Source organism: Lepidochelys kempii, chromosome 8 (assembly GCF_965140265.1).
Source record: "Lepidochelys kempii isolate rLepKem1 chromosome 8, rLepKem1.hap2, whole genome shotgun sequence".
NCBI lineage: Eukaryota > Metazoa > Chordata > Testudines > Cheloniidae > Lepidochelys > Lepidochelys kempii.
The window spans coordinates 73,771,290-73,785,872 of NC_133263.1; the positions used below are offsets into that span (position 1 = coordinate 73,771,290).

General features: G+C 41.9%; 1 protein-coding gene across 6 annotated transcripts in view; it reads right to left on the bottom strand.

The window, feature by feature from the left end:
* ABCD3 (ATP binding cassette subfamily D member 3) overlaps positions 1 to 14,583 on the bottom strand; it is a 76,053-nt gene that overhangs the window by 47,500 nt on the left and 13,970 nt on the right. For 5 of the 6 annotated variants that reach the window (XR_012160408.1, XM_073357003.1, XM_073357001.1 and 2 more), the window contains one exon: positions 661 to 697. Coding sequence is in view for 3 of the 6 variants with exons in the window: in XM_073357003.1 (XP_073213104.1) it covers positions 661 to 697 (37 nt within the window). In the remaining 3 variants the exon portion in view is untranslated. Of the gene's footprint in view, positions 1 to 660; positions 698 to 5,485; positions 5,617 to 14,583 lie in introns of those variants that run through there. The other variant, XM_073357004.1, reaches the window with a different exon arrangement.

A 14,583-nucleotide genomic window follows, 5' to 3' on the forward strand; every position in this document is an offset into this window, starting at 1 on the left:
ACTTTACCAAAAACTATCACTAATTAGACTCTCTTTCCCATATTTCTAGAACAGACTACCTTGGCATATTATTAAGTGATAGGTATGCTGAATCTGTAAGATGTCCTTCCGCCAAATGTTAATAAAGCATAAAAGTTTAATAGATGTTAAAATTCTAGAGTGGCTAAAAAACTCCTTCTACTACTTCTTTAGTGATCATGGAGTTGTCCCAGGCACATAAGACCTGAACATTTAATGAAAGACAGACAGACAGACAAACAAAACAAACCCCGTCAGGCCTTGATTATGCACCATGACAAAGCAAAAAGGCACAAGGCTATTTTTTTTTCCTTTGGAAAGTAACCTTTAAAGAATTTGAAGACATTGAAGCCTGATATAAATAAAATGGGTACATTTTGAAACTTAAATTTATAAAATGCTTTGTGTTTTTCCCTTACAAAAGGAAGCTTCAGTACCTTCTTTAAAAAGAAAAGACCCCACAATCCAGTACTCAAAATCAAGAAACCAACCACCACAAATCTATGCATCCTCTTAGCTACAACTACGATAGCTCAGATTTGGAAAGAATACAAGAAGTTCAATTTTGGGAAGAAGAAGATTAATTAAATCTAAACCATATTTTATTGGTATTATTTAAAATAAAAAATAAGAAATAATTACCTCATTGTTCTGCAATGTTGGTTTTTCATTTTTCTTACTGTGGAGGAAAAAAGGATTTTACTTAGCTTTTTTCTAACATTTTTTGGTACTTAATTTTGCAATATCTTGGCCTCTTTAGAAAGTTTTAAAAGAGCAAGGGGATTTTCAGGAAAGACGTGGCATCTATATGGTACAGTACAATACACTATACAGCAAAGTATTTTATGTAATCTGAGAATTGCAAGTGCACTTTATGCACCTGTACCAAATCTAGTTCAGAATGTCTTGTCATTTTGTTTACATTTAGGAGTACAGTAGAACTAAACAAGCCATCAGAAGTCTCACCTGACACTATAATCTTTAAAAAGATTAAGAGGATTATGTTTTTGCTTATGTTCGACAAGTCTGATTAATTTCTTGCACATAATTACCAAAAACCATGGACTGATTTGCTGAAATTATTAGTCCAGATTTCGAAGATTCTAAGCACATTGCCATTAGTTTTGCATATTCATACCTGTAAATCTTAAAAGTATTTACCAAGTATATTTACCAGTATATAAATCTGGGCATTTTACCAGGCACTCCCATCACTGTTGTATTTGAGTACCCTACACAAATAAATGGATGTCATGTTCTGAATACCCATAAGGGATGGAAAGCATTATCTTCCCCCATTTTATAGAGAGGGAATTGAGGCACAGAAAGATTAAATGGCTTACACACAGCAAGTGTCTGACAGAGCTGGGAACTGAACTCCTATTTTCTTAGTTCTAAACCACTGCCTTAGCCATAAGACCACTCTTTTTTTCAAAACTATGTATTTAACAGAAACATTACAACGTTTTTTCACTCTCAGTGATAGTAAAATACTTAATCCTGGGACTTTATGCTATATGTTGTTTTCTATATTATACATTGCTGGGATTTTCATTTAACAAATGAAGACTCTCCAAGCAGATCTGCAGTTGCTCCACTGACTAAAATGGAGAGATCTGTGCCCAGGTACAAGTTAAAAATCCAGTCATTTTAGCTTTGATGTTTCACCCTATATACAGGGGCTGAACCAGTATGTTTTGTATGGCATTTGACATGTAACTACAAACAATATTATAATAGAGATTATTATTTTAGATAAACCTTTTACAGAAGAAATTAGACTTCTTGAAACCAGATTTCTGAAAGAACTTTTTTCCCTCCTGTATTTCTCGAAACAGTTAAAGAAAAACTCATTTACTAACAATTGTCATTAATTAGGAGTTCAAAGTACAAAGTCACTTCCTTTCCAATATTTCTAGAACAGAATACTTGGGCATATGAGAACACTGAATCACTGGACGGGAAGAAAGGTGGTAAACATTCAGAACGTACACAGAATAAATTTAAATATGCTCAAAGTTTAGAGCCCCAAATTAAGTTCTCTCAACAAACGGATTAGTTCCAAAATAAGTTTTTAGCAGAGGCCCTGAGGCTGTAACAGCATGCAGTTGCAGATGTCACCTCAGAAACCCAAGATGGGGTATCAGAAGTAGCAGGCAAAAAGAGGCAGGCACCAGAAGCAGCACCAATGTCTGTGCTGGGTGGCTACTAAAGTACCTATAATGTGTCCAACCATCCTGCCATGGCAACAGTAGCATCCTCCAACACTTGCACCTGAAAGCTCTGTTCTGACTGCACTGAAAAAGGGTCCAGCACTAAGTGTACGTTTTAACAAATCCCTGCTGGAAGGATCCATGTGTGTCATGGCCCAACCAGAAGAAAGAAGAGAACTGAACTACATAAAAGGGGAGGAGGTAGGAGGAAGGGGAGGAAAAGGGAAAGATGGAAGAGGAGACCTGCAAAGCGGAGCAGGGAGAGCAAGGAAGGCTTTGCTGGTGTAACTATACCAGTACACAGGTCCAGTGACACAACAGCACAATTAGGAGAGATGAAGCAATGGTAATTTGAGGCTTAGTGTTTCACAAGTCACACATGCCATGAACTTCACAGCAGTGACAAGGAAATGCTTGTTTTATAATCAACCCCTACAATGAAAAAAACCAGAGAAATGTAAATTCCATTACATAACACAAAGAACTAACAAGTGAATCCATTGTCATTTTAAATAGTAAAAGTTGTATGTCTTAGCTATAAGGGTATTCGGTTGATAAAAAGCTGTGTCACAGAATGTTTGTTACAAACTTACTTCTAAAGGCTGATTGCTGTAGGGTTTGTTTGGTTTCTCTGTTTTCCCCTCCTTAAGAGCCTCATTTCTTCAGCTTGGTACACACTGGCACTAATCCAGATTCTATTATCTTATTGTAAAGCTTTCTGTAGGAACTGTGGTTACATGTTCAGTGGATTCAAAGGCCAAAGAATACCCTCAAAATCAGATAGCAAGAGTGGTGGCTGTGAGCAATACTGCATTATATTGTGACCAAATACATTCGGGTTTAGAAAAAGATTCTCCACTATTCCAGGCCTCTCTCTTACATACAAAGAGGGTCACACACTTAGTTGCTTACGTAAACCAAGCACTGTGTACTTGTGGCACCTTAGAGACTAACAAATTTATTTGAGCATAAGCTTTCGTGAGCTACAGCTCACTTCATTGGATGCATACCGTGGATGCTGTAGCTCACGAAAGCTTATGCTCAAATAAATTTGTTAGTCTCTAAGGTGCCACAAGTACTCCTTTTCTTTTTGTGGATACAGACTAACCCAGCTGCTACTCTGAAACCAAGCACTGTGTGTTATCCAGTGTAAATAAAAATGACTGTTCAGGTGTAAGGGCCATCTAAGAGGTACCCAAAGGGCAGAATATTAGTTCAGCTGCCCTCAGCAACCAAGAATGTAGCTGAGGCTGGAAGCGTTGTAACAGAGAAATCAGGCAGGGAGCAGAAAATTCCCAAAAGATTTGGATAGGAGTAAAATCGTGATGGTGATGTAAAAAGTGTCCTGACAGAAGAACATGAACATGTTGTAGCATTTGTAGGCCAAGCGAATTGCACACCAGTGGCTTCTTGCATTCCTCCATTCCCCACCACAAGCTCCCTGGGTGTCACCCTCCCATCCAACTCTTTGCCCGGAAAGATAATGGAGCAAATAATTAAGCAATCAATTTGCAAACACCTAGAAGATAATAAGGTGATAAATAACAGTCAGCATGGATATGTCAAGAACAAATCATGTCAAACCAACCTGATAGCTTTCTTTGACAGGGTAACTAGCCTTGTGAATGGGGGGAAGCGGTAGATGTGATACATCTTGACTATAGTAAGGCTTTTGATACGGTCTCACATGACCTTCTCATAAACAAACTAGGGAAATGCAACCAAGATGGAGCTACTATAAGGTGGGTGCATAACTGGTAGAAAATCGTTCCCAGAGAGTAGTTATCAGTGGTTCACAGTCATGCTGGAAGGGCATAACAAGTGGGGTCCCGCAGGGATGGGTTCTGGAGTAATTCTTCCGCTCTACTCCGTGCTGATTAGGCATCAATTGGAGTACTGTGGAGTATTGGAGTACAGTTCTGGGCACCACATTTCAGGAAAGATGTGGATAAATTGGAGAGAGTCCAGAAAAGAGCAACCAAAATGATTAAAGGTCTGGAAAACATGACCTATGAGGGAAGATTGAAAAAAATTGGGTTTGCTTAGTCTGGAGGAGAGAAGACAGATGGGACATGATAACAGTTTTCAAGTACTTAAAAGACTGTTACAAGGAGGAGGGAGAAAAATTGATGTTAACCTCTGAGGATAGGACAAGAAGTAATGGCCCTAAATTGCAGCAAGGGCAGTTTAGGCTGGACATTAAGAAAAACTTCCTAACTGTCAGAGTGGTTAAACACAGGAATAAATTGCCTAGGGAGGCGGTGTAATCTCCATCACTGGGTATTTTTAAGAGCAGGTTGGACAAACACCCGTCAGGGATGGTCTAGATAATACTTAGTCCTGCCTTGAGTGCAGGGGACTGGACTAGATGACCTCTCGAAGTCCCTTCCAGTTCTATGATTCTATGAATCCTGTCCCATTGACTTTAACGTCAATGGGATTTGGATATCGGCAATGGCATATTGCTTATTAACATTTTTGGAACAAATGCCCCACCTGCAGCAGGTTTGCAAGGCTGCAGCCAGAGAAGGAAGCACTGGGAAGTGCCAGGCATGCAGGTTTGCAGAGCTGCAACCTGGAAATGAAGCGTTGGGATGCACCTTCCCTGGACATCACCCTACAAACTTGCCTGAAGCCAGTGCTCAACCCATTCCAGCACTTCCTTCAGGGGCTGCAGCCCTGGAAACCAGCCTGCACGCATAGGGACTACACAGGAGATAATGGGCTGCAGCCCAGAAGCTGGAGCTGTGTGGCACCTCTCTCTGCACAGCCTGGGCTGCATCCTGCTGGGGGACTGTACCTAGACTTCTGATTCCTGGAGAGTGCAGAGGAAGTATTGCGCAGCCCTTCCAAATATCCCACACTCCCACTCCTGTAGAAAGCCTCTACATCTAGCGTGCAGACCCACACCATGCTGTTCTCTGCCACAAGCAGGTTTGCAGGACTGCAGCCAAGGAAGGCACATCCCAGCACTTCCTTCCCTGGCTGGTGCCTTGCAAACCGGCCTTCCATTTATTAGTAACTGCCGGATAATAGCAACTTTTTGCTGGCAACAGAGGAGTTGCTAATAAGCGGAATTAACAGTATGTCTTCTTGCAGTGGCAGAGAGAAGGGTGTTCTGAATGAAGAGTCTATAATTATGGAACAAAGTTGCACACAAGTCAAGCCACAATCTCACCATTTGCAAAGCAAGGTGCAACATACATATATGAAAAAAAGACTTTCCTAAACAATTATGTAATAGTTATACCTACACAAAAGGAATTCACCCTCACTCTGCTCTGTAGAGAAATGTCAAATGGATAAGGAAGAAGAGCTCTATCTTCTTGACATAATTTGGATGTGAGGTGTTCAGGTATTTTGGTGATGAGTGCCACAGAAATGTCTATAATTAAATAAACGTTGGTAACAGACAAAAGCGTCAAACAAAAGTACAGTTACAGTTGCTAAGGGCAAATAACACCCACTTCAAAACCACAAAAATCAGGAAGTATGGAAATGGACACACCCAGACAGTGGACACTTCCCAAATGGACACACCCAGACAGTCTTTACCACAAAAAAAGTCAACAGTTATTGTAATACTGGGTATTGCAGCCATCTAGACAACTTTAACTCTGCCCTCTGTATGATGATACTGTATTTCCTAGTTTATGTGGTTTGATTTGGGTGATGTTTGTCCTTTAAAATTTTAATCATTTAAGGACTGTTTGACATATTGGATTTGTGAACTACTATAATATGTTGCTATTAAGAAGTGTTCACAGGGAGAGGCACAGTGGTGGTGTGTAGAGTAATTGTTATTGATTGTGGGCCAAAGAAGAGGGATACAGTATTATGGCAGGAGTCACCAGATGGTGCTATTAGTCTTACAAGTTATTTTTCTTAAATTGCGAACAGCGTACAGACTGGGAAAAAATGTATTGTTGCTAATTTTGTAATGAGAGTTATTTTGGAGGCCTGTTGCAATCAGCAAGAGTGTTTGCTCTATTCTCAATATTTCAGTTGTTTCCTTCAAACCAAGCATTAGTTTTTGGAGTGAGATTTCTGAAAGGGGATTGCCTTCACGCTGTTTGTGACGACCTCTGTTCAAGGACTGGTGTATACAGCATAAATAAATAACTTACATTTAGAAAGTAACCTGACTCCATGAAATTGATTTCCTTTTCAATGAGAAACCAACTCGCAATGCTCTGAAGTGAGTGGTGAAAGGTTTCCAGTGTCCCTGAAAAACCATGTTCACTTCCAAACTATGCAAGTAGATCAAACACTTAAGTACTGTATTGTGCAAACACTGGTTCTGAAATATTTACAGGAGGAAAAGCCACTTCCTGAATTTGTAAGTGTGTTTTGGAACTTGCCTTTGTTTCTGCATTGGAATACACATAAAACTTAGGTATGGTCCCACAGTTTACTTTGAGTATCAGGCTTGAAAGTGTACAGCTGTACATCCAGCTGTTAACCATGGGGAGGGGAAGAAGAGGAGAAATGGATTGGAAGAATTGCAGTTTCCTTTATGGGTGGTAGAAGTAGCACACTGTGGCACTCCTTTTAGCTTGTGTCTGTGACTTTGTAATTTTGTATGCAAAAATTACATTTTTTACTGCTGGGGGAATTCTGCACCAAATAATTAAAAATTCTGTGCACGTTTTAAAATTCTACAAAATTCTGCAAATTATATTTGTCAAAATAACTCTATATAACACACCAGTTACAATTATTTTGGTAATTTATTCAAAAATACCTGTCAGCAAATGTCTGTAACAATACAGATACAGGAAAAAATTCCCCCAGGAGTAGAGAGTTAAAGAAACCCATATGACAGCCCCATCCCTGTTTCTCTGCCCCCTCACTATCAGAGCCCAGCCGGGGGGCCAGACACTCTCATCCCCTCCCACCCAGAGCCCAGCCGTCCCCCTGCCAGACCAGACATTCACATCCCCTACTCCCCAGAGGCCAACTGTGGCCCCCGGCCCCCAGCCCAGACATTCAAACCCTCTACCCCACAGAGCCCAAGGATCCAGAGGGAGAAACAGTCTGATGCTGGGTACCGGGCTTGCACAGAGTTTCTTGCGCAGTTCCGCCACCTCCTTCCTTTAGTGCGTGCTGGGAACTGCAGCTGCTAGGAACACTCCAGTTCCCTCCCCCATCCCTGGCCTTATCTTCTGTTTGTGAGCTGGGCTCTGCTGGGTCAAGCAGACCCTAGTGGCAGCCAACATCTCTGCATCCCATTTCGGGGCGGAGTGGGGGTGCAAACAACTTTCATTTCTGTATTGCACAGTGGTGCAAAATTCCCCCAGGAGTAATTCTGTGTGTACACCAAATGTGGGAAGATACAGTCCTGAAACATAAACCCTTGTATCAGAGGCCCGGTATGAGGCCTAAGGCCTGAACTAAATGAATGGTCAAGACTTTGCTAACATAAAGCAAAGTTAGGCTGTGAGCTAGAGGCAGGCCCTGCTCACAGAAGTTGGCAAGGAAATGGCTGATGTTGCAAAAATATACATACCTAAAAGGTACTGGACACTAGAGATACCAGAACATTCCGATACTTGCACATTCCACACACATAACAAGTAACAGGCTGACCCATCCTAAAGACAGGGGCAAAAGGGTAATATGATGGATAGAGTTGTTTTGTTCAAACCAACATGTACAAGGTGAGAGGCGGCACCTCGCTACGTAGAGAGGTTGCACCTCAATACGTCAGGAACGATATGTAACTTGTTTGTTATAAGAATGCATCCCTGAGGCAGTGTCTCTGTACAGCCTAGGGGGCAGTGGAGTGTCCCGCCACTGACTGAGCTGCGTCCATTGTCAGGGGGCACATATTCGCAGTATGTCCTGTAAAGTCTGCTGGAAACTATTACTGTGCTTTGTTTGACAATAAACCTGGCTGGGTGCCTTCGTACCTTATCGGAGTTGGGCGTTCTCTCGGGGTCTGCTGTGCCAGTGATCTGCAGAGCTGGGGCAGCACACAGAGGGAACACATGCATGCAGCTGACTGTTATCAACATTGAATAGAGCAGAGCACCACACTGGTGACGTCTGACAACACCAAGTGTCTCAGTTTCAGGGCAACTGCACCTGTATTCCCCCTCTGTAGTCCACTAAGGGCACCTGCTTTAGGCTTCCAACTCCCAGCCTTCTCCTGTGTGGAAACCTATGTTTCACTCTCTTTTGACTGGAAATTTTAATGCTTCACAGTTCCCTGATTTACACTGTGATATCCCTAGCAAGCCAGTCTGCCTAAACAGGCCAATGCCTGAGCTTGGCTTTTTCTCCAAAGACTATGACCAACTATATCCACAGTTATAAGTTAAACACAGATCCTTCTAAGCAAGCACATTTATTCTCAAGGTAAAAGCATTAAACATATAAAAACATTATCTTGTTTTAGTATATACTGCATACGATACGTTAAACAATATTAAAACAACCTACACACATGCTAAAAAGCTTACCAGAGGTCACTTCAACTCCAACCTATGGCTCTGGTAGGTTTTTAGTCCTTCAAAACCCACAAGTGGGGTTTCCCTGTGGTTACAAGTTCATCTCTCTCAAATCTAGAAATAGGACCTGGGCTGGGCAGATCAGCCATTTCTTTATATAGCTTGGGCTGTTGACCTTGGCCCTCTGTAACAGGTAATCAGCAGACACTCATCCTTTTCTAAGGGCACATCTTCAAAAGACTAGGTTTTTGCATAACCAGAACTGGGTAATTTGCATTAACCTCCGCCTAGAGATTCCCCAGTAAAATCCTCTTAACACTTATTGTCCCAAAGGTCCTAACTTGTTTGGCACATTTTCAATATAGTATTCTGAACTCCTAGGTCTTACATCTATCACATCTCCCTTCTAAAGAGGTTACATACAATCCTAGCCCACAATAATACATAAACTTAACACAATATTGTCTTTTAAGCATATTGCAGGAAATTGCTCTGTTGCACCATGCACTGCAGATTCTTTGTAAATGAATTTCTAACAGTTTTTATTAAACAATCAAAAATAAACCTGATTAGAACAATAAAGAAATGTCTTAAAGTTAAACAGTGTTGTGGGGGGGGGAGGGGGAGTGTCTCCATTTCTTAGGCAACTATACTTCTTGCCTCTGCCTCTTCTCATTCTTCTCCCTTCTGGTGTTGTCATTAGCCAGGATGGGCAGAGATGGTGTTCCTAGCCTTTGTTTGCCAGAAGTTGTGAACGGGTGACAGCGGATGGATCACTTTATCACTATTCGGTTCATTCCCTCTGGGGCACTTGGCATTGGCCACTGTCGAAAGACAGGACACTGGGCTAGATGGACCTTTGGAATGGGTTACCATGGGAGGTGGCGGAATCTCCACCCTTAGAGGTTTTTAAGGCCCAGCTTGACAAAGCCCTGTCTGGGATGATTTAGTTGGGGATTGGTCCTGCTTTGAGGAGGGGATTGGACGAGATGACCTCCTGAGGTCTCCTCCAACCCTAATATTCTATGACCCAGTAGGGTTGTACTTATGTTGCGTGTTGGGGCCCAAAGTTAATAGGGGTATTTGATGATTCAAAGAGTTGGGCTCCCACATGTAATTGTGCTCGCTGCCCTGAGCTGGAACCAGGGAAAGAAAGGGAGCATGGCTGTGGGGGTACAGTGGGAAACATCTTTTGTGCAGATTTTGTCTGGGTCCTGATTGAGAGCACTAGATTGACAGTGGGCCAACAGACAGTATGAACTCCAGCAGAGCATTCTGCTTCCATACTGCCTTTAGGAGTTGCCTCTGCTTGTCCCTCTTTAATTACAGTGTCTTTGGCCAGTGCAACTCTCTCTGGATAGTTGCTCTTCTTTTTCCCTCTCTGACCACAAAAACAATCTCCAGCTCTCCATTGCTTTCATTTGGGAGAACAGGGGGGGGAAAAGGAAGTCTGCAATGAGATTGCCAAACATGTCATCCTGTGTTCTCCGTTTCTTCACCCTCAGGTTAGCCAGCTACTCAGCCACTGATAAAAGCCCTGTCCTGGAGGTCTAGCCATTGCAGATGCCATAGCAGGGGGAGTATGGAAAAAAAAAACAAGTGGAAGTCAAATCCTAGTGAGGTAAATAGAAAGGAGCATAAACACTGCCAAATTAAATGTAAAAATGTAATAAGAAAAGCCAAAAAGGAGTTTGAAGAACAGCTAGTCAAAAACTCAGAAGGTAATAACAACATGTTTTTAAAGTACATCAGAAGCAGGTAGCTTGCTAAACAACCAGTGGGGCCACTGGACAATCAAGATATAAAAGGAGCACTTAACGACGATAAAGTCATTGCAGAGAAACTAAATGAATTCTTTGCTTCAGTCTTCACAGCTGAGGATGTTAGGGAGATTCCCAAATCTGAGCCATCTTTTGTAGGTGACAAATCTGAGGAATTGTCACAGATTGAAGTGTCCTAGAGGAAGTCTTGGAATTCACTGAGAAACTTAACAGTAACAAGTCACTGGGACCTGATGGCATTCACCCAAAAGTTCTGAAAGAACTCAAATGTGAAATTGCAGAACTATTAACTATGGTTTGTAACCTGTTCTTTAAATCAGGTACTGTACCCAATGACTGGAAGATAGCTAATGTAACAGCAATATTTAAGAAGGGCTCCAGAGGTGATCCTGGCAATTACAGACTGGTAAGTCTAACGTCCGTACCGGACAAATTAGTTGAAACAATAGTAAAGAATAAAATTGTCAGACACATAGAAGAACATAAATTGTTGCACAAAAGTCAACATGGTTTCTGTAAAGGGAGATCATGTCTTACTAATCTATTAGAGTTCTTTGGGAGGGGTGGGGGGGGGTCAACAAACGTGGACAAGGGGGATCCAGTGGACATAGTGTACTTAGATTTCCAGAACGCCTTTGACAAGGTCCCTCACTAAAGGCTCTTACATAAATTAAGTTGTCATGGGATAGGAGGGAAGCTCCTTTCATGGATTGAGAACCGTTTAAAAGACAGGGAACAAAGGGCAGGAATAAATGGTAAATTTTCAGAATGGAGAGAGGTAATTAGTGGTGTTCCCCAAGGGACTAATCGTATTCACTTTATTCATAACCAGTCCTAGGACTAATCGTATTCACTTTATTCATAACCAATCTGGAGAAAGGGGTAAACAGTGAGGTGGCAAAGTTTGCAGATGATACTAAACTGCTCAAGATAGTTAAGACCAAAGCAGACTGTGAAGAACTTCAAAAAGATCTCACAAAACTAAGTGACTGGGCAACAAAATGGGAAATGAAATTTAATGTTAATAAATGCAAAGTAATGCACATTGGAAAAAATAACCCCAACTATACATACAATATGATGGGGGCTAATTTAGCTACAACTAATCAGGAGAAAGATCTTGGAGTCATCTTTTTGACTGCCACTGCACACTGCGTGGACGTCTTCAGAGAACTCTGAAGACATCCATGCAGCGTGCAGCAGCAGTCAAAAAAGCAAACAGGATGTGTCAAGGTTCCTCCCCCACTCTGAACTTTAGGGTACAGATGTGGGGACCTGCATGAAAAACCTCCTAAGCTTATCTTTACCAGCTTAGGTCAAAACTTCCCCAAGGTACAAAATATTCCACCCTTTGTCCTTGGATTGGCCGCTACCACCACCAAACTAATACTGGTTACTGGGGAAGAGCTGTTTGAACACGTCTTTCCCCCCAAAATACTTCCCAAAACCCCACTTCCTGGACAAGGTTTGGTAAAAAGCCTCACCAATTTGCCTAGGTGACTACAGACCCAGACCCTTGGATCTTAAGAACAATGAACAATCCTCCCAACACTTGCACCCCCCCCCCCTTTCCTGGGAAATGTTGGATAAAAAGCCTCACCAATTTGCATAGGTGACCACAGACCCAAACCCTTGGATCTGAGAACAATGAAAAAGCATTCAGTTTTCTTACAAGAAGACTTTTAATAAAAATAGAAGTAAATAGAAATAAAGAAATCCCCCCTGTAAAATCAGGATGGTAGATACCTTACAGGGTAATCAGATTCAAAACACAGAGAACCCCTCTAGGCAAAACCTTAAGTTACAAAAAAGATACACAGACAGAAATAGTTATTCTATTCAGCACAGTTCTTTTCTCAGCCATTTAAAGAAATCATAATCTAACACGTACCTAGCTAGATTACTTACTAAAAGTTCTAAGACTCCATTCCTGGTTTATCCCCGGCAAAGACAGAATATAGACAGACACACAGACCCTTTGTTTCTCTCCCTCCTCCCAGCTTTTGAAAGTATCTTGTCTCCTCATTGGTCATTTTGGTCAGGTGCCAGCGAGGTTACCTTTAGCTTCTTAACCCTTTACAGGTGAGAGGATTTTTTTCTCTGGCCAGGAGGGATTTTAAAGGGGTTTACCCTTCCCTTTATATTTATGACACTTGTCATGGCAGGAAAAAAGTCAGAGTGATTTGTCTGTTTGCCTGTGTCTTTTTTTGTGTCTGTGACCGACCCTGCAGCAGCAGTTCCTGTGGCTCCTGTCTCACAGAGCTAGATCCAGCTCCCCTGTCTGCGTGTTGTGACCTACAGCACCAGCTCACATGCCACTCAAGTTAGACCCAGCTGACCCTCCGTCATGACAGGGGGAACATGGACAAACATGACCAGTGTTACAACCCCGCATGCCAGGTCTCAAGACCTGGAGCTGCTGTTGCAAGGTGAGTGCAGGGCAGCAGGCCTAGTCCGTGGGACATAGGAGCCACTGCTGTGGGGTGAGTGCAAACCAGACTTGCTCTCCAGCCCACTGCCCCCTCCGCTCTGCACAGGGCAAGGATTAGGGCTGCAGTGCCAGAAGAGGAGGGTACCGCTGCGGGAGGTCAGTGCCTTTAGATAGTGCAAGGAGGGCGGCATTTTTAAATAAAAAAAATCAGGGAGCAGTCACAGGAAATGTAATAATCGGGAGGGGGAAGGGGGGCAGAGAGAGAGAAGAGGAGGGCAGAGTCCACAACTTCCTTGGGTTCAGTAGTGGTCTAACTATGAAAAAACCTGTCCACCTCCTCAAAAAATGGACAGGCTATATATCCACAGCCAGACAGTTTCCTACCATCTCTGGTTTTAATGTAAGTTCTCATGAGCTGTTTGCTCTTTATCTGGCACTGGAAGGCATCCTGGTTGTGACTCTTCTTGAACAACTGACTAGCAATGTCCATGAACCCATCTTTATTATGGTGGCTGGGCCCAAGAGCTTCCTGCACCGTTGCTTCTCCCCAGATGGCGATGAAATCTAGGGTCTCAGAGCAGCTCTAAGCAACTGCTCAAGGCATGTTGTAAAGGGTGCTAGAGGAATATTGAGCAAATAAGCCAATCCTGAGACTGAGCCAGCTTTTAAACAGGGGAGGGGCCATCTGGACAGCTTGGCCCCAGAGCAGTGGAGGACTCACAATAAACACACAGTTCAGTCATCCATATCTTCAATGCAGTGTGGACAGCTGCTGGATGATTATCAAAGTAGCATGCGGCAGCAATTCGTGCACATAAACAATAGATTGCACTAGCTCAATTTGCATCAAGTGCTCAATTTGCATTAGCACTCACTGAATGAGAATTCCAAAGTTCACAATAAATGCAGAGTTAGAGCGCTCCAAGGAGTTGTGTTACATTTATGCAGATATTTCCAGATCAGACCAACGGAAGTTAGTGTGGATTAAACCCCCATGTAGACAAGCACAAAGTTTAAACTAATTGTTTAACTCTCTAACACTGCTAATCAATAGGTATTGCATTTTCTTTTAAACTATACCCATATTTTACTATTAAAAAGTAACATCAGTAGCACTTATTTCCAAAGAGCATTCACTGGAGACAATTATGTATTTTATATGTAAGCTAGAAACCAAAAGTAGCACACAATTCTGGGGCTTTGTATTAAGTACTGTATTATCTACATTTGTACAAAGCCAATCAACCATCAGCACTCAATAAGTAAAATATATTTCTTTTGCTGTATTTTTACTCAACCAAGTTTTACTACACACACACACAAAAAGAGGAACAATTCTCATTACCTGAAACATTAGAATCAATATCAAGTTTCTTTAAGAGATTTTATTTCTAGAGTAATCAAGTTCTGAACATTTTTTTGCTTTTCCAGGCTTCTTTTTCTATGTGGTATGCTGATCACAGGGTAATCAGAGACCATAAGTATTGTAATCAGATAATACATTACCTTTCAACTAAGAGGACCTGGCTCCAAGTGTGTTTTAGGTCAACAGTAGAGTATATATTGCTTTTCACCTGAACTACAGCAGGTGTTTGAAAGTGATCATATGATGTATTTGTAATATGAGCAAAGTCCATATTGATTTGTAAGGAAGCTTTTACAGTGATGTAAGAACACTGGGATCTAAA